The 25,979-nt window shown below is 43.5% G+C and overlaps 1 protein-coding gene across 4 annotated transcripts in view; it reads right to left on the bottom strand.

Annotated features, from left to right (window-relative positions):
• Positions 1-15,386, bottom strand: part of WWOX (WW domain containing oxidoreductase) — a 1,078,647-nt gene extending 1,063,261 nt beyond the window's left edge. The window contains exons 1-5 of one of the 4 annotated variants that reach the window (XM_069738841.1): positions 15,339-15,386; positions 5,027-5,146; positions 3,726-3,790; positions 3,232-3,289; positions 2,819-2,997 (exon numbers count right to left, since the gene is read on the bottom strand). In XM_069738841.1, the coding sequence (XP_069594942.1) occupies positions 2,819-2,997; positions 3,232-3,289; positions 3,726-3,790; positions 5,027-5,133 (409 nt within the window). In that variant the 5' untranslated portion in view covers positions 5,134-5,146; positions 15,339-15,386. Of the gene's footprint in view, positions 1-2,818; positions 2,998-3,231; positions 3,290-3,725; positions 3,791-5,026; positions 5,147-15,187 lie in introns of all 4 variants that reach the window. The other 3 variants (XM_069738844.1, XM_069738840.1, XM_069738842.1) reach the window with 3 other exon arrangements.
• Between the last annotated feature and the right edge of the window lie 10,593 nt (positions 15,387-25,979).

Here is a 25,979-nt window from a genome sequence, read left to right on the forward strand (position 1 = left end):
ACAGCTCACCTCCTCCTGTACAATGACTGATAACACCTCTATTTACAGTAGATAACACAGGATCCACCATTCACAATAGGTGATATCACAGCTCACTTCCTCCTCCTCCTGTACAATGACTGACAACACCTCTATATACAGTATATAACACAGGATCCACCATTCACAATAGGTGATGTCACAGCTCACCTCCTCCTCCTGTACAATGAGTGATAACACCTCTATATACAATAGATAACACAGGATCCACCATTCACAATAGATGATGTCACAGCTCACCTCCTCCTGTACAATGACTGATAACACCTCTATTTACAGTAGATAACACAGGATCCACCATTCACAATAGGTGATGTCACAGCTCACCTCCTCATCCTGTACAATAACTGAACACCTCTATATAGAGTAGATAACACAGGATCCACCATTCACAATAGGTGATGTCACAGCTCACCTCCTCCTCCTGTACAATGACTGATAACACCTCTATATACAGTAGATAACACAGGATCCACCATTCACAATAGGTGATATCACAGCTCACCTCCTCCTCATCCTGTACAATGACTGATAACACCTCTATATACAGTAAATGACACAGGATCCACCATTCACAATAGGTGATGTCACAGCTCACCTCCTCCTCCTGTACAATGACAGGTAACATCTCTATATACAGTAGATAACACAGGATCCACCATTCACAATAGGTGATATCACAGCTCACCTCCTCCTCCTGTACAATGAGTGATAACACCTCTATATACAATAGATAACACAGGATCCACCATTCACAATAGATGATGTCACAGCTCACCTCCTCCTGTACAATGACTGATAACACCTCTATTTACAGTAGATAACACAGGATCCACCATTCACAATAGGTGATGTCACAGCTCACCTCCTCATCCTGTACAATGACTGAACACCTCTATATAGAGTAGATAACACAGGATCCACCATTCACAATAGGTGATGTCACAGCTCACCTCCTCCTCCTGTACAATGACAGGTAACATCTCTATATACAGTAGATAACACAGGATCCACCATTCACAATAGGTGATATCACAGCTCACCTCCTCCTTATGTACAATGAATGATAACACCTCTATATTCAGTAGATAACACAGAATCCACCATTCACAATAGGTGATATCACAGCTCACTTCCTCCTCCTCCTGTACAATGACTGACAACACCTCTATATACAGTATATAACACAGGATCCACCATTCACAATAGGTGATGTCACAGCTCACCTCCTCCTCCTGTACAATGACTGATAACACCTTTATATACAGTAGATAACACAGGATCGACCATTCTCAATAGATGATGTCACAGCTCACCTTCTCCTGTACAATGACTGATAACACCTCTATATACAGTAGATAACACAGGATCCACCATTCACAATAGGTGATGTCACAGCTCTCCTCCTCCTCCTGTACAATGACTGATAACACCTCTATATACAGTAGATAACACAGGATCCACCATTCACAATAGGTGATGTCACAGCTCACCTCCTCCTCCTGTACAATGACTGATAACACCTCTATATACAGTAGATAAAACAGGATCCACCATTCACAATAGGTGATGTCACAGCTCACCTCCTCCTGTACAATGACTGATAACACCTCTATATACAGTAGATAACACAGGATCCACCATTCACAATAGGTGATATCACAGCTCACCTCCTCCTCCTGTACAATGACTGATAACACCTCTATATACAGTAGATAACACAGGATCCATCATTCACAATAGGTGATGTCACAGCTCACCTCCTCCTCCTGTACAATGACTGATGACACCTCTATATACAGGGGATAACACAGGATCCACCATTCACAATAGGTGGTGTCACAGCTCACCTCCTCCTCCTGTACAATGACTGATAACACCTCTATTTACAGTAGATAACACGATCCATTATTCACAATAGGTGATGTCACAGCTCACCTCCTCCTCCTGTACAATGACTGATAACACCTCTATTTACAGTAGATAACACGATCCATTATTCACAATAGGTGGTGTCACAGCTCACCTCCTCCTCCTGTACAATGACTGGTATCAACTCTATATACAGTAGATAACACAGGATCCACCATTCACAATAGGTGATATCACAGCTCACCTCCTCCTCCTGTACAATGACTGATAACACCTCTATTTACAGTAGATAACACGATCCATTATTCACAATAGGTGATGTCACAGCTCACCTCCTCCAGTACAATGACTGATAACACCTCTATTTACAGTAGATAACACAGGATCCACCATTCACAATAGGTGATGTCACAGCTCACTTCCTCCTCCTGTACAATGGCTGATAATACCTCTACATGCAGTAGATAACACAGGATCCACCATTCACAATAGGTGATGTCACAGCTCACCTCCTCCTCCTGTACAATGACTGATAACACCTCTATATACATTAGATAACACAGGATCCTCCATTCACAATAGGTGATGTCACAGCTCACCTCCTCCTCCTGTACAATGACTGATAACACCTCTATATACAGTAGATAACACAGGATCCACCATTCACAATAGGTGATGTCACAGCTCACCTCCTCCTCCTCCTGTACAATGACTGATAACACCTCTATATACAGTAGATAACACAGGATCCACCATTTATAATAGGTGATATCACAGCTCACCTCCTCCACCTCCAGTAAAATAACGTCCATCTTTAAATACATAGTGACGTTGCCCTAAACCAGGTGACAAGTTCCCTTTAACAAAATAAAACGTTATGTGACATTTTTCTTAGAGGAATCCTCACCAATGCCGGTGTTTGCGCCAGTGACAATAGCCACTTTGCCGGTCAGGTCGCAGCCCTGGAGAATATCCATGGCGGTGGTGTTCGCATCATACTTCTGTCTCGTGTTCATCTTTGCTGGCTGATCCTCAACGGTAAAGGCGAGTCGGGGGTCCAGGTAAGTGGTCCTCTTATTCAGGTGACTGAAAGGAGAGAATATAATTACCGATGGGAATATGACACATCAATACGTGACTTCAAGGCCGGCATATCGGAATAGGTTTTTAACGGTATGTTCACACTGATTTTTTGTTTCAGGAGTTTTACACAAAACATGTGTAATTGCAATAATTTTCTGGGAGAAATACTTCATTTTCTGGAACAATTTCAAGGGTGCCAAGACTTTTTTGGCCATGATTGTATATCTATATACTCACTCAACAAAATACATCTGCCCGTTGTCATCCGTTTCTTGTTCCCAGCCATAGGGGAGATCTGCAAAATGATGAAAATATATGTATTATCGAGTCATGGGCTAGGGCAGACGGGTGATCCTCACACTGGAGTATCTGCACATTGGAGGCTTTTTGGATCACAAACTGAGAGGTAACATCCTAAAATACTTGGCGTTTCTACTCATTTTCTGCTCCGAAATCTCAGTAGGTTTATGTGCATGCTGAATTTTCAATGAGCAGAGAATGTTTCCCTACTCACCCTCCCCAGGTCCAACGCTGAGTTTACACCGCTGCTCCAGGTGTCTATTATTGTAGCTAATAACGGCTCAGCCCGAGTTGGCCGGTGAGCTCACTGATTGACTGCAGCGTTGTCAATGTGACATAAGGAGACTTAGTGTTGGACCCAGTGAGGGTGAATAAGGCAAAATTTTGTTGTTTTTTTTAACTGTAGCCAGTGGGCAGAGCGTGTTACTAACCTCCGGCGATTCTCCTTCGCTTTCCAGTTTTTGGGTGCTCCCACTGGGTTTTTTCATCCAAGTGGCTATTAAAAAAAAAAGATAAGTAGTTGGTCTCCTGAGGTTATAGCACAATGCACAGGACAGGAAAAAAAACACAATGGCCCCGATTCATCAAGCAGCTTACGCCAGAAACACAAAAATTCTAACTGACAGCTGTGAAATATTACTCCGGCGCGCACTTCATCAAGACAGTTGTCCAAAATGCCGGTCTTGATGGAATGGGGCCGATGTTCACAGAATTAAAGTGATATTTCCCCTCCTCCCAAATGGATACTGTCGGATAGAGCTTGTAAAAACAAGCACTTTTGCAATTTACTGCTTGTTAAAATTTTCAGCCGTTCTTGAGATATTAACATTTTGGTCTTTTGTTTACAGCTTGTTGTCTTGGAGACCGACCACCGCTACTGTCTAGCTCGTAAGCACCTGGCCGAGATTAGGACGTAACAAAACCGCTGCTGTCTAACTTGTAAGCACAGCGGCTAAGCTGGCCAAGATTAGGACGTTAACAAGCGTGCTACAGCTATCCTGGCCGGTTTCAAAAGCAGCTGCTGGTGGTCGGTCTCCAAGGCAACAAGCTGTAAACAAAAGAAAAGTGTTAATATCTCAAGAACAAATCAAAATTTTAACGCGCAACAAATTGCAAAATTGCTTGTTTTCACAAGCACTATCCAAAAATACTCACTAACGAATTTGGGAATAATCCCTCGAAGACTCACTTTTATAGTGTACAAGTAGATATGGCCTCGTTAAAAAGTGAAAAACGTAAATACATGAATTTTTTTGTTTTTTTTTTTACTCTAGCGCTGTAGTCACTGGAGGAACAATAAGGTCACATGCCCCTCTAGGAGAATTGTATCTGTAAGCCACGCCTTCTTGGTAAAAACTATACAAATTTGCACTAAATATAAAGGTCCATATCTTTGGAACCAGATGGCGGATTTGGAAAAAAAAAAGTGGAATATTCAGGGGGAGCAGCGAGAATCAAGTAAGAGTGAACTTGTCCATTTTTCTTGCACAAATAAAAAAAACTGAACATCTGAATGAGGCCTAATAAGGGCCACACGATGAGTGAAGGTGCACAAATGACGCAGATATACGTCACGTTTGGGCTTTGTAGTTTGCTTTATCTGTATAGAAAAGTAGATGTAAAATCCAAGGATGAAGTGTACAGATGAGAAAACAGTAAATCAGCCCCGTGTATGTATATTATCATTGTGCAGGGATAGTTTACAGACACTGCCCTCTCGGCATGCTCTTACTTGGCATAGTAAACCCATCCATCCTTGGTGTTCCTCTCCTCCCATCCGGGCGGCAGCTCGTCCTCACTGTCGGTATCGTCCAGGCCTGCGTACTTCAGAGCTGCCATGGCACTGCGGCTGCTAATGGAACGTTATTATTGATTAATAATGGAAATCAGTTCGGCAGATGCAATTCTCACACTGACTCTACATGTACCGCCATTCTACCACTAGAGGTCGCCGCAGCTCAACAAATTGGCCAGACAACGTGTATAATATTAGGAAAAGAAGAGAGAGGGGAGAGGGAGAGAAAAGAGAGAGAAGAGGGAGAAAAGAGTGAGAAAATAGAGATAGAGGAGGAAGAGAGAGTAGAGAAGAGAGAGGAGGGAGAGAGGAAAGAGGAAAATTGGGGAAGAGAGGTGAGAAAGGAGAGAAAGGATAGGAACAGAGGAAAGAGAGCGAGGAGAAAGTCAAGAAGAGCAAGAGAAGAGGAAAGAAAAGAGACAAAAGGAGAGAGAGGAGACATAGAAGAGAGAGAGAAGAGAGGACAGAGAAGAAAGGAGACGAGGAAAGAGAGATAAGAAAGAGAAGAAAGAAGAGAGAAGAGAAAAAAGAGAGGAGGAGAGGAAAGCAGAGGAGAGAGACAAGAGGAAAGAGAGAGAAGAGAGAAAAGAAAGAAGAGAGGAGAGAGGAAAGCAGAGGAGAGAGACAAGAGGAAAGAGAGAAGAGAGAAAAGAAAGAAGAGAGGAGAGAGGAAAGCAGAGGAGAGAGACAAGAGGAAAGAGAGAGGAGAAAGGAGAGAAAGGAAAGAAGAGAGAAGAGAGAGAAAAGAGAGAAGAGAGGAGAGAGAAGAGAGATGAGAGAAAAGAAAGAAGAGAGAGAAGAGAGAGAAAAGAGAGAAGAGAGGAGAGAGAAGAGAAAAAAGAGGATAGAGAGGAAAGAAGAGGCGAAGAGACAAGAGGAAAGAGAGAAGGGAGTAAAGAGAGAAGAGAGTAAAGAGAGAAGAGAGAAAAAGAAAGAGGAGGAAAAGAGAAAATTGGGAGAAGAAAGAAGAGAGGAGAGATAAGGAGAGTAGAGAGAGAACAGAGAGAAGAGAGGATAGAGGAAAGAAGATGAGAGAAGAGAAAAGGAGAGAAAGAAAAGAGGGAGAAGAAAGGAGAGAAAGGATAGAGGGGAAAGAAAAGAAGAGAGGGAGAAGAGAGGAGAGATCATAGAGAGAGAGGAGAGGAGATAAAGAGAGAAGACAGAAAGTGAGGAGACAGATAAAAAGAGAGAAAGAAAAGTGATAGACAGAAAGAGAACAGAAGATAGAGTGAAGAGGGATAAGAAGAGACAAGGGGAGAGAAGAGATAGAAGAGAGAATGAACATTAAAAAAAACCCAGCGAGCAGTTGTCTCGCCCATTTCTGCAGTTCCATGCCCATGATGCCCGCACTGTAATCGTTGTTCCCGTCAGTGTGGCCATTGTGCGCTGTCAGTCTTTTTTTTGCGTCCTGAACGTTCCCCCGAGGTAGTGAAGATCCAGGGTCCAGGGCCCCGCAGAGCCACGGTGTCTCGTGTGACATCAGCCCAGTAATCACAAGTGGCCGGCATGTTCGTGCCAGCAGAGGACACTCGCACCCACCAGAGCACCCATGTGGATGCAGCAAATCCACGCAAGTCTGAATTCGGCCCAAATCTATGAAGAGGCCAATGACCCAACTCTTTCTACAAGCTCAAAACAAATGACGGTCTCAATTACACCCAATTTTTACAAATAATACTATGGGCATGTATAATACACAGGAGGGGAGATATTATATTATGGTGAATGTATAATACATAGGACGGGGAATGTTCGATTATGGGGCATGTATAATACATAGGACGGGGGATAATTAATAATATAAGGGTGTGTAATACACAGTACGGGGGATAATGTATTATGGGGGATGTATAGTACACAGGACGCGGGAAAATATTATATTATGGGGGATGTATGATACACAGGCCAGGGGATATTATATTATGGGGGTGTATAACACAGTACGGTGGATATTATATTTATATCACTAGATGGTGGCCCGATTCTAACGCATCGGGTATTCTAGAATATGCATGTCCACGTAGTATATTGCCCAGCCACGTAGTATATTGCCCAGCCACGTAGTATATTGCCCAGCCACGTAGTATACTGCCCAGCCACGTAGTATATTGCCCAGCCACGTAGTATATTGCCCAGCCACGTAGTATATTGCCCAGCCACGTAGTATATTGCCCTGCCACGTAGTATATTGCCCTGCCACGTAGTATATTGCCCAGCCACGTAGTATATTGCCCAGCCACGTAGTACATTGCCCAGCCACGTAGTATATTGCCCAGCCACGTAGTATATTGCCCAGCCACGTAGTATATTGCCCTGCCACGTAGTATATTGCCCAGCCACGTAGTATATTGCCCAGCCACGTAGTACATTGCCCAGCCACGTAGTATATTGCCCAGCCACGTAGCATATTGCCCAGTCACGTAGTACATTGCCCAGCGAAGTAGTATATTGCCCAGCCACGTAGTATATTGCCCAGCCACGTAGTATATTGCCCAGCCACGTAGTATATTGCCCAGTCACGTAGTATATTGCCCAGCCACGTAGTATATTGCCCAGCCACGTAGTATATTGCCCAGCCACGTAGTATATTGCCCAGCCACGTAGTACATTGCCCAGTCACGTAGTATATTGCCCAGCCAAATAGTATATTGTCCAGCCATGTAGTATATTGCCCAGCCACGTAGTATATTGCCCAGCCACGTAGTATATTGCCCAGCCACGTAGTATATTGCCCAGCCACGTAGTATATTGCCCAGCCACGTAGTATATTGCCCAACCACGTAGTATATTGCCCAGCCACGTGGTATATTGCCCAGCGACGTAGTATATTGCCCAGCCATGTAGTATATTGCCCAGTCATGTAGTATATTGCCCAGTTACGTAGTATATTGCCCAGCCACGTAGTATATTGCCCAGCCACGTAGTATATTGCCCAACCACGTAGTATATTGCCCAGCCACGTGGTATATTGCCCAGCGACGTAGTATATTGCCCAGCCATGTAGTATATTGCCCAGTCATGTAGTATATTGCCCAGTTACGTAGTATATTGCCCAGCCATGTAGTATATTGCCCAGCCACGTAGTATATTGCCCAGTCACGTGGTATATTGCCCAGCGACATAGTATATTGCCCAGCCACGTAGTATATTGCCCAGTCACGTAGTATATTGCCCAGTTACGTAGTATATTGCCCAACCACGTAGTATATTGCCCAGCCACGTGGTATATTGCCCAGCGACATAGTATATTGCCCAGTCACGTAGTATATTGCCCAGTCACGTAGTATATTGCCCAGTTACGTAGTATATTGCCCAGCCACGTAGTATATTGCCCAGCCACGTAGTATATTGCCCAGTCACGTAGTAGATTGTCCAGTCATGTAGTATATTGCCCAGCCACGTAGTATATTGCCCAGTCGCGTAGTATATTGCCCAGCCATGTAGTATATTGTCCAGTCACGTAGTATATTGGCCGGCCACGTAGTATATTGCCCAGCCACGCTGTATATTGCCCAGTCACGTAGTATATTGCCCAGGCACGTAGTATATTGCCCAGGCACGTAGTACCGCCACCTTTCCCGCTTCTCGCCACGCTCCTGGGACAGCTCCATTGCAAGCAGCAGCTTCCGGTCCCAGGGCTGGTGTGAGCAGGACCTGTGATGATGTCGCGGTCACATGACAGTGACGTCACGGCCGTTCCTTGTCCTGGGACCGGAAGCTGCCGCTTGCAATGGAGCGGTCCCGGGAGCGTGGCGAGGAGCCGGAAAGGCGGCGGATGGTGAGTATAGCAAGTTTTTTGGTTTTTTTTATTATTTTTAACATGACATATTTTTACTATTGATGCTGCATAGGCAGCATCAATAGTAAATAGTTGGGGACACACAGGGTTGATAGCAGCGGTAACGGAGTGCGTTACACCGCGGGCCGTTACCGCTGCCATTAACCCTGTGTGAGCGGTGAGTGGAGGGGATTACGGAGCGGGCGCCGGGCAGTGAGTGCAGGGGAGTAGGGGAGGGACTAATCGGACTGTGGCCGTCGCTGATTGGTCGCGGCAGCCATGACAGGCAGCTGCTGAGACCAATCAGCGAACGAATAACCGTGACAGAAGGACAGACAGACGGAAGTAACCCTTAGACAATTATATAGTAGATGGGGTGTACGTTGGATATTGTGGGGGTGTATAGTGCACAGTACGGTGGATATTATATTATGTGGGTGTATAATACACAGTACGGTGGATATTATAATATTATGGGGATGTATAACACACAGTACGGTGGATATTATATTATGGGGTGTATAGTACACAGTACGGGGGATATTATTATATTATGGGGGGTGTATAGTGCACAGTACGGTGGATATTATATTATGTGGGTGTATAATACACAGTACGGTGGATATTATTATATTGTGGGGGGTGTATAACACAGTACGGTGGATATTATTATATTATGGGGTGTATAGTACACAGTACGGTGGATATTATTATATTATGGGGTGTATAGTACACAGTACGGTGGATATTATTATATTATGGGGTGTATAGTACACAGTACGGTGGATATTATTATATTGTGGGGGTGTATAGTACACAGTACGGTGGATATTATTATATTATGGGATGTATAACACACAGTACGGTGGATATTATTATATTATGGGGGTGTATAGTACACAGTACGGTGGATATTATTATATTATGGGATGTATAACACACAGTACGGTGGATATTATTATATTATGGGATGTATAATACACAGTACGGTGGATATTATATTATGGGGTGTATAACACACAGTATGGTGGATATTATTATATTATGGGGTGTATAACACACAGTACGGTGGATATTATTATATTATGGGGGTGTATAGTACACAGTACGGTGGATATTATATTATGTGGGTGTATAATACACAAACAGGAACACATGGGCTACTTGCACAGTGAACAAGTCTGTATGATCATGTTCACACACCACCAAGAAACCTGAAGACACAAAAGAGAATAGTAAAACCAAAAACACTCAGTTTGAAAAAATGTTGCAGTAATCTGCAAGTGCTAGTAAAAGATGTAAAAAACAGGGTATTTGGTTGATACGTTTTTTGCAAAAAATGTATACTAAGCTGCTCTACCAATCTTCACGGTATACCCTTATCAGAGCAGTCCTAACTAATGTATGCAATCCCTATCTGATGTATTTAAAAACCTGATCATCTGTATATAACCTGTGTGAACAGGGTTCAGAGAGGAAAAATCCATGTGTGCATACAGGGTAGAACAGCTTTTGTGCAGATAGCCCAAGAGGAGTGGTGGAACTCCCCAGTCTTGTAGACACAAGAGAACAATTATGGAAACGTATCAACCAAATACCCTGTTTTTTACATCTTTTACTAGCACTTGCGGATTACTGCAACATTTTTTCAAACTGAGTGTTTTTGGTTTTACTATTCTCTTTTGTGTCTTCAGGTTTCTTGGTGGTGTGTGAACATGATCATACAGACTTGTTCACTGTGCAAGTAGCCCATGTGTTCCTGTTTCCATAATTGTTCTCTTGTGTCTACAAGACTGGGGAGTTCCACCACTCCTCTTGGGCTATCTGCACAAAAGCTGTTCTACCCTGTATGCACACATGGATTTTTCCTCTCTGAACCCTGTTCACACAGGTTATATACAGATGATCAGGTTTTTAAATACATCAGATAGGGATTGCATACATTAGTTAGGACTGCTCTGATAAGGGTATACCGTGAAGATTGGTAGAGCAGCTTAGTATACATTTTTTGCAAAAAACGTATCAACCAAATACCCTGTTTTTTACATCTTTTACTAGCACTTGCGGATTACTGCAACATTTTTTCAAACTGAGTGTTTTTGGTTTTACTATTCTCTTTTGTGTCTTCAGGTTTCTTGGTGGTGTGTGAACATGATCCTACAGACTTGTTCACTGTGCAAGTAGCCCATGTGTTCCTGTTTCCATAATTGTTCTCTTGTGTCTACAAGACTGGGGAGTTCCACCACTCCTCTTGGGCTATCTGCACAAAAGCTGTTCTACCCTGTATGCACACATGGATTTTTCCTCTCTGAACCCTGTTCACACAGGTTATATACAGATGATCAGGTTTTTAAATACATCAGATAGGGATTGCATACATTAGTTAGGACTGCTCTGATAAGGGTATACCGTGAAGATTGGTAGAGCAGCTTAGTATACATTTTTTGCAAAAAACGTATCAACCAAATACCCTGTTTTTTACATCTTTTACTAGCACTTGCAGATTACTGCAACATTTTTTCAAACTGAGTGTTTTTGGTTTTACTATTCTCTTTTGTGTCTTCGTGTATAATACACAGTACGGTGGATATTATATTATGGGGGTGTATAGTACACAGTACGGTGGATATTATATTATGGGGGTGTATAATACACAGTACGGTGGTTATTATCATATTATGGGGGTGTATAATACACAGTACGGTGGATATTATATTATGGGGGTGTATAGTACACAGTACGGTGGATATTATATTATGGGGGTGTATAATACACAGTACGGTGGATATTATATTATGGGGGTGTATAATACACAGTACGGTGGATATTATATTATGGGGGTGTATAATACACAGTACGGTGGATATTATATTATGGGGGTGTATAATACACAGTACGGTGGATATTATTATATTATGGGGGTGTATAATACACAGTACGGTGGATATTATATTATGGGGGTGTATAATACACAGTACGGTGGATATTATCATATTATGGGGTGTATAATACACAGTACGGTGGATATTATATTATGGGGGTGTATAGTACACAGTACGGTGGATATTATATTATGGGGTGTATAATACACAGTACGGTGGATATTATATTATGGGGTGTATAATACACAGTACGGTGGATATTATTATATTATGGGGGTGTATAATACACAGTACGGTGGATATTATATTATGGGGGTGTATAATACACAGTACGGTGGCTATTATCATATTATGGGGTGTATAATACACAGTACGGTGGTTATTATCATATTATGGGGTGTATAATACACAGTACGGTGGATATTATATTATGGGGTGTATAATACACAGTACGGTGGATATTATATTATGGGGGTGTATAGTACACAGTACGGTGGATATTATATTATGGGGATGTATAATACACAGTACGGTGGTTATTATCATATTATGGGGTGTATAATACACAGTACGGTGGATATTATATTATGGGGTGTATAATACACAGTACGGTGGATATTATATTATGGGGTGTATAATACACAGTACGGTGGATATTATTATATTATGGGGTGTATAATACACAGTACGGTGGATATTATATTATGGGGTGTATAATACACAGTACGGTGGATATTATATTATGGGGTGTATAATACACAGTACGGTGGATATTATTATATTATGGGGTGTATAATACACAGTACGGTGGATATTATATTATGGGGGTGTATAATACACAGTACGGTGGTTATTATCATATTATGGGGTGTATAATACACAGTACGGTGGATATTATATTATGGGGGTGTATAGTACACAGTACGGTGGATATTATATTATGGGGTGTATAATACACAGTACGGTGGATATTATTATATTATGGGGGTGTATAATACACAGTACGGTGGATATTATATTATGGGGGTGTATAATACACAGTACGGTGGTTATTATCATATTATGGGGTGTATAGTACACAGTACGGTGGATATTATATTATGGGGTGTATAATACACAGTACGGTGGATATTATATTATGGGGGTGTATAGTACACAGTACGGTGGATATTATATTATGGGGTGTATAATACACAGTACGGTGGATATTATATTATGGGGTGTATAATACACAGTACGGTGGATATTATATTATGGGGTGTATAATACACAGTACGGTGGATATTATTATATTATGGGGGTGTATAATACACAGTACGGTGGATATTATATTATGGGGTGTATAATACACAGTACGGTGGTTATTATCATATTATGGGGTGTATAATACACAGTACGGTGGATATTATATTATGGGGTGTATAGTACACAGTACGGTGGCTATTATCATATTATGGGGTGTATAATACACAGTACGGTGGATATTATATTATGGGGTGTATAGTACACAGTACGGTGGTTATTATCATATTATGGGGTGTATAATACACAGTACGGTGGATATTATATTATGGGGGTGTATAGTACACAGTACGGTGGATATTATATTATGGGGTGTATAATACACAGTACGGTGGATATTATATTATGGGGGTGTATAATACACAGTACGGTGGATATTATATTATGGGGTGTATAATACACAGTACGGTGGATATTATATTATGGGGGTGTATAATACACAGTACGGTGGCTATTATCATATTATGGGGTGTATAATACACAGTACGGTGGCTATTATCATATTATGGGGTGTATAATACACAGTACGGTGGATATTATATTATGGGGGTGTATAGTACACAGTACGGTGGATATTATATTATGGGGGTGTATAGTACACAGTACGGTGGCTATTATCATATTATGGGGATGTATAATACACAGTACGGTGGATATTATATTATGGGGGTGTATAGTACACAGTACGGTGGATATTATATTATGGGGTGTATAATACACAGTACGGTGGATATTATATTATGGGGGTGTATAATACACAGTACGGTGGATATTATATTATGGGGTGTATAATACACAGTACGGTGGATATTATATTATGGGGGTGTATAATACACAGTACGGTGGATATTATATTATGGGGTGTATAATACACAGTACGGTGGATATTATATTATGGGGGTGTATAGTACACAGTACGGTGGCTATTATCATATTATGGGGTGTATAATACACAGTACGGTGGCTATTATCATATTATGGGGTGTATAATACACAGTACGGTGGATATTATATTATGGGGGTGTATAGTACACAGTACGGTGGATATTATATTATGGGGGTGTATAGTACACAGTACGGTGGATATTATATTATGGGGATGTATAATACACAGTACGGTGGCTATTATCATATTATGGGGATGTATAATACACAGTACGGTGGATATTATATTATGGGGTGTATAATACACAGTACGGTGGATATTATTATATTATGGGGATGTATAATACACAGTACGGTGGATATTATTATATTATGGGGTGTATAGTACACAGTACGGTGGCTATTATCATATTATGGGGTGTATAATACACAGTACGGTGGATATTATATTATGGGGTGTATAGTACACAGTACGGTGGCTATTATCATATTATGGGGTGTATAATACACAGTACGGTGGATATTATATTATGGGGGTGTATAGTACACAGTACGGTGGATATTATATTATGGGGATGTATAATACACAGTACGGTGGCTATTATCATATTATGGGGATGTATAATACACAGTACGGTGGATATTATATTATGGGGTGTATAATACACAGTACGGTGGATATTATTATATTATGGGGATGTATAATACACAGTACGGTGGATATTATTATATTATGGGGTGTATAGTACACAGTACGGTGGCTATTATCATATTATGGGGTGTATAATACACAGTACGGTGGATATTATATTATGGGGTGTATAGTACACAGTACGGTGGCTATTATCATATTATGGGGTGTATAATACACAGTACGGTGGATATTATATTATGGGGGTGTATAGTACACAGTACGGTGGCTATTATCATATTATGGGGTGTATAGTACACAGTACGGTGGCTATTATCATATTATGGGGTGTATAATACACAGTACGGTGGTTATTATCATATTATGGGGTGTATAATACACAGTACGGTGGTTATTATCATATTATGGGGTGTATAATACACAGTACGGTGGATATTATATTATGGGGGTGTATAGTACACAGTACGGTGGCTATTATCATATTATGGGGTGTATGTCAGTAGATAACACGTAGACACCAGTCCCCTGGAGGCTCAGGCCTTTATTGCAGGGTGCTGTCATGGCTGCTGTGGTAGGAGCTGGGTAGAGGCGGCACTTGCCTTCAGAGGCTCCTGGTCGCAGCTCCAGCCTGTCAGCTCCTGGCACAATGGCCGCCTGCTACTCCTCTGGCCTCAGCACATGTGCAGGAGACACGGACCCTGCCCGGCTGCTGACAGCTGCAGCCTCACTCTGTGTACACAATACACTCACATGGACCGCTCTGCACTTCCGGTGCTTCCTCCTATCTCTTCCCCCGGCAACCCCCGCCCTGCTGCTCTAGTTCCTGTCCTGTGTCTGCTCGTTGCTGTGGAGACGCTTGTATCATGAGGCAGGAATGGCTGCACTGGCTGCCTGCACTGCACACAGGCACACACAGCGCTGTCATTCTGTACAGCTGGCAAAGGGAAGCGCTTGTCCATATCAACCAATCAGAAATCAGCTTCCATTTCCCAGAGGCTCTTTAGAAAATGAAAGCAGCGACCTTATTGGTTGCTATGGGCGACTGTTGCACTTTGTATACAGTTGGCACACTATGGCCTTGCAAATGCCACATGAATACCCAGCCTCATATTTCCCAGAGGAGCATTGCGGCTTTAAGTCTCCTCATCTCGGCATGATTAGCATGTCAATCTCCGCAATGAGAAACGATACTTCTTGGATACCCAGCTTCATACGTGTTTTTTAAGGGGTCGTTCAGTGGTTCACGTCAGGGTCTCAAAACGGGGTCCGGACGCATGCTTCAATGTGGCTACCAGCCGTGAAACATGCGGCCGCAGAGCCTCGAACATGTCACTCGAGCGCCCAAGGCAAACCCAAGTATCGGGCACATGCGCCCATCATCATAGTAGTGATTTTTGGCCGCACAATTATGCTACAACCAAAGTCGACGTGTAGCGCCAGCCTAATGGGTGCAGAGATGCCCCTCCTGGGTTTTTGGGCACCATGACAGCTGCTTTGCCTGATCAGGGTCAGGAAACTGAAGTAAATTTTGTAAGGAAACACAACGGAACCGAATAAAAGGAAAAATAGCACAAAAAAAAACCCATACCTAGTAGTAAAAGCAGGATAGGCCATGCTTCTAGATGTCTGGAGTCTGGTGGAATGTGGTATTCCGCCATATCACACATGTACCTTGCCCCTTGTCCGTGGGCGATAAGAACGTTGTACAATGTGATTTACAGGAGCTTGCACTTGGGCAAACATGAGGAAACGCCACTTGGACCATTATTTCTAACTATCTAACAAAAACTATACTGCACAGGATAATGCTTTTAAAAAAAATGACCCCAAAAACACTTCCCTTATTGACCGGCCCAATTTTTTGTCACTTTACATACTAATAACTCTGCAATGCTGCAACAAATCCCAGTGATTTTTAGTTTGTTTTTTTCTGGACACATTATACTTTATGGTAATAGTAAATTTTGGTTATATGATTTGCATTTATTTATAAAAATATCAGAAATTTGACAAAAATTTCAAAAAAAAAATAGCAATTTTCAAACTTTGAATGATTATCCCTTTAAGGCCGAAGTCACAGTAGAGCGTAATACGGACGAGAGCTATGCGATAAAAAAAAATCGCACAGCACTCGGACCAATGTTAATCTATGGGGCAGCTCCTATCATCCGTATTATACGTGCGAGGGAAATCGCAGCATGCTGCGATTTGCACCGTATATTGGCCGAGACTCGCCAATGAAAAGTCTATGGGTGCGAGAAAAACTCCCACACCACACGGACCATCAGCGTGACTTGCGAGAAATACGCACCAGTGTCTTTTAGAAAAGCCGGTGTAATGTAAAATCACACCGACAGGTTAAAATAGAATAGATAGAATAAATGTGTACACATAGTGTAGGTAGATATATATATATATATGTATATGTCAGTGACACACACACATATACAGTGGGGCAAAAAAGTATTTAGTCAGTCAGCAATAGTGCAAGTCCCACCACTTAAAAAGATGAGAGGCGTCTGTAATTTACATCATAGGTAGACCTCAACTATGGGAGACAAACTGAGAAAAAAAAATCCAGAAAATCACATTGTCTGTTTTTTTAACAATTTATTTGCATATTATGGTGGAAAATAAGTATTTGGTCAGAAACAAAATATCATCTCAATACTTTGTAATATATCCTTTGTTGGCAATGACAGAGGTCAAACGTTTTCTGTAAGTCTTCACAAGGTTGCCACACACTGTTCTTGGTATGTTAGCCCATTCCTCCATGCAGATCTCCTCTAGAGCAGTGATGTTTTTGGCTTTTCGCTTGGCAACACGGACTTTCAACTCCCTCCAAAGGTTTTCTATAGCGTTGAGATCTGGAGACTGGCTAGGCCACTCCAGGACCTTGAAATGCTTCTCACGAAGCCACTCCTTCGTTGCCCTGGCGGTGTGCTTTGGATCATTGTCATGTTGAAAGACCCAGCCACGTTTCATCTTCAATGCCCTTGCTGATGGAAGGAGGTTTGCACTCAAAATCTCACGATACATGGCCCCATTCATTCTTTCATGTACCCGATCAGTCGTCCTGGCCCCTTTGCAGAGAAACAGCCCCAAAGCATGATGTTTCCACCACCATGCTTTACAATAGGTATGGTGTTTGATGGATGCAACTCAGTATTCTTTTTCCTCCAAACACGACAAGTTGTGTTTCTACCAAACAGTTCCAGTTTGGTTTCATCAGACCATAGGACATTCTCCCAAAACTCCCCTGGATCATCCAAATGCTCTCTAGCAAACTTCAGACGGGCCCGGACATGTACTGGCTTAAGCAGTGGGACACGTCTGGCACTGCAGGATCTGAGTCCATGGTGGCATAGTGTGTTACTTATGGTAGGCCTTGTTAAATTGGTCCCAGCTCTCTGCAGTTCATTCACTAGGTCCCCCCGCGTGGTTCTGGGATTTTTGCTCACCGTTCTTGTGATTATTCTGACCCCACGGGGTGGGATTTTGCGTGGAGCCCCAGATCGAGGGAGATTATCAGTGGTCTTGTATGTCTTCCATTTTCTAATTATTGCTCTTACTGTTGATTTCTTCACTCCAAGCTGGTTGGATATTGCAGATTCAGTCTTCCCAGCCTGGTGCAGGGCTACAATTTTGTTTCTGGTGTCCTTTGACAGCTCTTTGGTCTTCACCATAGTGGAGTTTGGAGTCAGACTGTTTGAGGGTGTGCAGAGGTGTATTTTTATACTGATAACAAGTTTAAACAGGTGCCATTACTACAGGTAATGAGTGGAGGAAAGAGGAGACTCTAAAAGAAGAAGTTACAGGTCTGTGAGAACCAGAAATCTTGATTGTTTGTTTCTGACCAAATACTTATTTTCCACCATAATATGCAAATAAATTGTTAAAAAAACAGACAATGTGATTTTCTGGATTTTTTTTTCTCAGTTTGTCTCCCATAGTTGAGGTCTACCTATGATGTAAATTACAGACGCCTCTCATCTTTTTAAGTGGTGGAACTTGCACTATTGCTGACTGACTAAATACTTTTTTGCCCCACTGTATATATATATTTATATATCATACACAGCTAGATAGCAATATAGCCGATAATTGTCGGGTTCTGTAAAATCATTACTGAAGCCGACAGGGTATGAGACATGGTTAACATACAGTAAACCATTGCATATCTGTTTATTTTGATATATTCCTCACTAATAATGTTAGTAGTGTGTGTGTGTAAAATTTTTGAGCTGTAGGTGTTAAAAAATTAAATCATGGAAAAAAAACTGGCGTGGGCTCCCGCACAATTTTCTCCTCCAGAGTAGTAAAGCCAGTGACTGAGGGCAGATATTAATAGCCTGGAGAGGGACCACGGTTATTGGCCCCCTGGCTAAATCTTCTGCCCCCAGCCACCCCAGAAAAGGCACATCTGGAAGATGCGCCTATTCCGGCACTTGGCCTCTCTCTTCCCACTGACTGTAGCGGTGGGATATGGGGTAATAAAGGGTTAATGTCACCTTGCTATTGTAAGGAGACATTAAGCCTGGTTAATAAGCCAAGCAGTCTATATGCAATAAAGTGCAGCAGTTATTATTATGTATTATTATAGCGCCATTTATTCCATGGCGCTTTACATGTGAGGAGGGGTATACATAATAAAAACAAGTACAATCATCTTAAAACAATACAAGTCATAGCTGGTACAGGAGGAGAGAGGACCCTGCCCACGAGGATACAGTAGGCGAGGGTAGAGCTGGTTGTGCAGCGGTTTGGTCAATCGGTGGTTACTGCAGGTTGTAGGCTTGAAGAGGTGGGTCTTCAGGTTCTTTTTGAAGGTTTCGCTGGTAGGCGAGAGTCTGATGTTGTGGTAGAGTTGCAGAGTAGGGGTGATGCGTGAGAGAAATCTTGTATGCGATTGTGGGAAGAGGGGATAATAGGGGAGTAGAGATGGAGATCTTGTGAGGATCAAAGGTTGCATGCAGGTAAGTACCGGGAGACAAGGTCACAGATGTATGGAGGAGACAGGTTGTGGATGGCTTTGTACGTCATGGTTAGGGTTTTGAAATGGAGTCTCTGGGTAATGGGGAGCCAGTGAAGGGATTGACAGAGAGGAGAGTCCGGGGAATAGCGGGGGGACAGGTGGATTAGTCGAGTGTTAGAGGGGAGGCCACAGAGCAGGAGGTTGCAGTAGTCAAGGCGAGAGATGATGAGGGCATGGACTAGGGTTTTTGCAGATTCTTGGTTGAGGAATGTACGGATCCGTGAAAAATGTTTGAGTTGAAGTCAACAGGAAGTGGAAAGGGCTTGGATATGCGCTTTGAGAGATCAGCGTCAAGGATTACCCCGAGGCAGCGAGCTTGTGGGACTGGGGAGAGTGGGCAGCCGTTTAATGGATAGGTCCATTGGAGGGGGGTCGCGTGAGATGGGGGAAAGATGATGAATTCTGTTTTCTCCATGTTAAGTTTTAGAAATCTAGTGGAGAAGAAGGATGAAATAGCCAACAAACATTGGTTAGTAGGGTGATGATATCTGGTCCAGAGATGTAGATCTGTGTGTCATCAGCTTAGAGGAGATACTGAAAGACATGAGATTCTATGAGCTGTCCCAGGCCAAAGGTGGAAATGGAGAAGAGCAGGGGCCCTTGGACTGAACTTTGCGGAACTCCGACAGCTAGGGGGCGAGGTGAGGAGGTGGTGTGTGTGAGTGGGAGACACAATGTCCGGTCTGTTAGGTATGACAAGATCCAGGATAGGGCCAAGTCTGTGACGCCAAGAGATGAGAGGGTCTGTAATATTAGGGAATGGTCCACTGTGTCAAAGGCAGCCGACAGGTCCAGGAGGAGGAGGACACAGAGTAGTGTCGCTTGTTCAGGAGTGAACAGTACATCAGGTTAGGATAAGGAGTTGGCAAGTGAGTCTCTTCCACCACCATTGCTTTTTTCATCAGTGACTTTAAAACAGCGCTTTGGGATCCCAGTCCTGCATAAAAAGCCAAAAATAAAAAAGGCGATTACACCAAAACTTGTATGGATTTTAATATTTTGTAATTTACTGAACATCATCATTTATATTATTATACAAGATAATGGAGCAGATAACAATGGTGATGACTCTGCTCCTCAGGCCTCGGCTTAGGCTTGTGTTGTTTTTGGAAATCCAGGTCTGGATCACACATGACAGAGAGGCAAAAAGCAGGGATTTATGAAATGTGATCCGTCTAGTTGGAGTTTTCGTTGATTCCTCTAGGATGTTCAGCCTACAACATGTTAACCATATGGCCTTTTGTCTGTCCATGTTTATATTGGTGAAGGAGCAGCCGCTTCCTTTTGTCTGTCCATGGCCAGGTAGGTGAAGGAGCAGCTGCTTCCTTCTATCTGTTCATATCTGGTAGATGATAAGGAGCAGCCGCTTCCTTCTATTTGTCCATTTCCGCTATGTTGTAGATAAGTTGGTCAGATGTTGATATAGCAATTATGGTTATCACGGATTGGATACTAGGGGAAGAAACCCAAAAGTGGACCCTCTGGGTCACGGCTCCAGAGCCCCCGAGGACGAGCGAACCAGATGGAACCACCCCTATACAGGGAGCATTAGGAACAGGCCCAAGGGGGATAGAACCACAGCTGCCGGAGCCAAAGGGACGACTGGGGCAAAACGAAGATTGGTGAAAACGGGAAACAAAGAAGAATCAGGAACTGAGGGTGGCTGAAGGCTGGGAGCTGGAAAGGAAGAGAAAAAGAAAATAGTAAACGATGGATATGTTAATGGACTGAGACACAGGGAAGACAATAGGACAAGGACGAGGCAAAGGAATGGAGGGGACAAGACAACCAGGGAAAAGGCTACTAACAGACTAGCAAGAAGGAGAAAAGGCACAAGGCTAGCGAGAGCGCAGAAGAGACACGAGACCTGAGGACGAAGAGGACCACCTGGGCTAGGCAGGCGCCGCTACAACAAAGATACACAAGCGTCTTACCTGGGTAAATGCCGAACAGAAATACCCGGTGGACACTGCCATGTTGGGGCGGAGCCAATGGGTCACGACCTCCCAGAACCCCTGGCGGCGGAAGAAGCGCTACTGCGCATGCGTGAACCCGAGCGGAATGCAGCGAGGGACTATATCGGGAGCGCGCCGGCCGGACAGGTACCGTATATACTCGAGTATAAGCCAAGATTTTCAGCCCACTTTTTTAGACTGAAAGTCCCCCTCTCGGCTTATACTCGAGTCATACCCAGGAGACAGCAGGGGAGGGGGAGCGGGGGCTATCTAATTATACTCACCTACTCCTGGTGTGGTCCCTGCGTGTCCCTACTTCTTCCAGCGCTGCATATTCTTCCTGTACTGAGCGGTCACATGGTACCGCTCATTACAGTAATGAATATGCGGCTCCACCTCCCATAGGGGTGGAGCCGCATATTCATTACTGTAATGAGTGGTAACGGTGACCGCTCAGTACAGGAAGAATATGCGGCGCCGGGAGAAGCAGAGTCTACACCGCGCCAGGAGCAGGTAAGTATACGGGGAGGGGGAGCGCAGGGCTGCGCGATATTTACCTCTTCTCATTCCGGTGCGGCTCCGTCATCAGCGTCCTCTGGCTCAGGTCAGAGGGTGCGATGATGTTGTCAGTGCGTGCCCTCTGCTGAACGTCAGTTCTGAGGACGGAGCCGCACCCGAACGAGGAGCAGGTGAAAGTGTCGGGGTCCTGAGCGACGGAGAGGTGAGTATGTGATTCTTATTTTTTATCGCAGCCACAGCATATGGGGCAAGTGACTGTATGGAGCATCTTATGGAGCCATAACAATTGTGCAGCACTATAAGGGGGCAAGTGACTGTACGGAGCAACTGTATGGGGCCATAATGTTTGTGCAGCACTATAAGGGGCAGTGACTGTATGGAGCATCTTATGGGGCCATAACGTGTGTGCAGCACTATATGGGGCAAGTGACTGTATGGAGCATCTTATGGGGCCATAACGTTTGTGCAGCATTATAATGGGGCAAGTGACTGTATGGAGCATCTTATGGGGCCATAACGTTTGTGCAGCGCTATATGGGGCAAGTGGCTGTCTGTAGCATCTTATGGGGCCATAACGTTTGTGCAGTGCTATATGGGGCAAGTGACTGTATGGAGCATCTTATGGGGCCATAACGTTTGTGCAGCATGATAATGGGGCAAGTGACTGTATGGAGCATCTTATGGGGCCATAACGTTTGTGCAGCGCTATATGGGGCAAGTGACTGTATGGAGCATCTTATGGGGCCATAACGTTTGTGCAGCACTATATGGGGCAAGTGACTGTACGGAGCATCTTATGGGGCCATAACACTTGTGCAGCATTATAATGGGGCAAGTGGCTGTCTGGAGCATCTTATGGGGCCATAACGTTTGTGCAGCGCTATATGGGGCAAGTGACTGTACGGAGCATCTTATGGGGCTATAACGATTGTGCAGCACTATATGGGGCAAGTGTCTGTACGGATCATCTTATGGGGCTATAACGTTTGTGCAGCACTATATGGGGCAAGTGACTGTATGGAGCATCTTATGGGGCCATAACGCTTGTGCAGCATTATATGGGGCAAGTGACTGTATGGAGCATCTTAGGGGGGCATAACACTTGTGCAGCATTATATTGGGCAAATGTGTCTATGGAGCATGTTATGGGGCCCTTATTACCCTTTATGCAGGATTATATGGGGCATATTTTAATATGGAGCATCTAATGGGGCCCATCAAACTTTATGGAGCATTCAATATGGATATTCAAAAACACTTACCCTACTGATGTCTCAATTAATTTTACTTTTATTGGTATCTATTTTTACTTTTGACATTTACCGGTAGCTGCTGCATTTCCCACCCTAGGCTTTTACTCGAGTCATTAAGTTTTCCCAGCTTTTTGTGGCAAAATTAGGGGGGTCGGCTTATACTACTCGGGTCGGCTTATACTCGAGTATATACGGTAAGTATCAGAGGACGTGACAATGGTTGTAAGAATTCGTTCAATTTTAGCCTTTAATGACTCGCTGTGTTAATCCAGAGGAAGGTGGAAAATAACCCCCAAGGACAATTTGTTTGATTATCCCCATATAAGGGAAAAAGAATTCCTTCCTGATCCCAAATTTGTCCACCAGAATAAGTCCCTGGATGGTTGGTGCTCAAATCTACGTGGCTGTTACATGGTGAAAGGTTTGTTGTTGGCTGTTACTCGCATGGGGCTGATTTTTTTTATCAGCCCAATACTCCTGGAAGAAGAGAAATATACATGTCAGAATCAGCTCCTCACATATATACTGTATACAGGGGGGTATAGTGATAAAGTGTATGTGTATTACTGGGCAGTGAGGACACTGTGGATGTCCTTATGTGCGATACTTACATAAGTCCCATGGGAATGATGGGTCAGCTTTACTGGATTCCACATCGCTCCAGTCTATGCAGTAGAGGAACGGGTGGGATCTGATGTACGATGTAATGGCCTATCGGGCAAATGGAGTTTTGCAGAGGAGCTGGAAAGAAAACATATATTAGTTATTACATTATGTATTATTACTGACACGTTATTACACAGTGTGTATGAGATGTCCCCATGTTATCTCCTATATCACCTTATAATCCCTCATCACCCTTCTCCATCTGATCCCACTCACCTCCTCTATGATATCAATGGCATCAGGGCAGATGCCAGATGGAAAATAAGGGATGTCCACTTGCAGCGATTGGTAGTATTCCTCTATTGAGTCTTGGCTGTAGAACGGCTGGCCACCTACACTTTTCGTAAACAGGATAACGCCAAAGGAAAATGAGTCTACCAGATGATTGCAGCCTTCTCCATCCATTATCGGTGGGAACATAAGATAGGAGATGAGGCGATACTGGTGAGGGGACTTACACACAGAGGCCATGAGGATCTGTGATTAGATGTGAACCGGATGACAGATCAAATTATTACTCAGTCCTACTATCTACATTAGTGTTCCCCAACTCCGGTCCTCAAGAGCCACCAGCAGGTCATGTTTTCAGGATTTCCTTAGTATTGCACAGGTGATTGAATTCTCGTCTGTCCTTGTGATGCAGTTATCACCTGTGCAATACTAAGGAAATCCTGAAAACATGACCTGTTGGTGGCTCTTGAGGACCAGAGTTGGGGAACACTGATTAATCAGACAGGGATGTTCCTTAACTTTGGTGTTATCTAACCAGGCGTGACAATAGAGGCATCTATGGCATCCTACTCAGACACATTCGCTGACGATAAGCCAAAGTTGACAATTTTGATGTGTCCGGTGTCATCGAGGAGTATGTTCTGTGGCTTTAGGTCACTGCATGGAAAAGGAGCAGACACGGATTGTAAGGTTAATTCATGAAAAGAACTTTATACAAAGGACATGTGAGGAGACAACAGAGTCAGAGGTAACGGATTCATGTCTGAAGATGAACACCTTGCGGATGTAGGATACCATGCAGATATTGGACACCTCAGGCAGTCTGTGGAACTGAAAGTAGAGGATGGGTCTGTGGTTACATACAAAATCATACAGAGAACTTGAGGGGATCACAGACGTGTCCTATCCACAGATTCATTTTCCACTGTTGTCGTTGTCCATCACTCTAGGACCACAATGTACTGGCAGTGGATTATTATGATTCGGTTATAAGACATTTACAGTACCTTGTTGTCTCTAACCACGTTGGTTTATTAGCAAGAAAGCGGCTTGGCCACATGGCGCAATCAAAGTCAAAGATTTTGATGTGTTTGGTGACATCGAGGAGTATGTTCTGTGGCTTCAGGTCACTGCAGAGAGAAGAAGCAAACACTGATCGTGAGGAAAATTCATGTAAAGATCTTTCTACAATAGATATGTAAGGAGACAACAGAGTCAGAGGGGACAGATTTATGAAGATGAACTGATTCTATGTAGAATGCCATGTTCCCATCCCGCATATTACAGTGATGAATATGCGGCTCCACCCCTATGGGATGTGGAGCCGCATATTCATGACTGTAATCGGCGACCCCACGTGACCGCTCATACAGGAGAAGGTGCGGCGAGGACAGGACGCAGCGAGGGAGCCGGGTGAGTAGTTTAGTAACAGCGGGGGGGCGCACAGGGGGTGGGAGGGGGGTGGGGACAGGGATCTTTATTTTAAACACGAGGACAAAAAAAAAGGATTTTTCATATCTTCTTTCCAGCGAACGCTGCTGGAGAGAAGATATGAATGGCCGCTTCAGCACCACGTTGGGGGGACAGCGCTTACAGTAGCGCTGTCTCCTGCACGGCACACGGACTGCACACAGACAGCATCCGTGTGCGGTACGTATTTTACACGGACCCATTGACTTTAATGGGTCCGTGTAATCCGTGCGCTCCCACGAACACTGACATGTCTCCGTGT

Source organism: Ranitomeya imitator, chromosome 9, assembly GCF_032444005.1.
Source record: "Ranitomeya imitator isolate aRanImi1 chromosome 9, aRanImi1.pri, whole genome shotgun sequence".
Classification (NCBI taxonomy): Eukaryota; Metazoa; Chordata; class Amphibia; order Anura; family Dendrobatidae; genus Ranitomeya; species Ranitomeya imitator.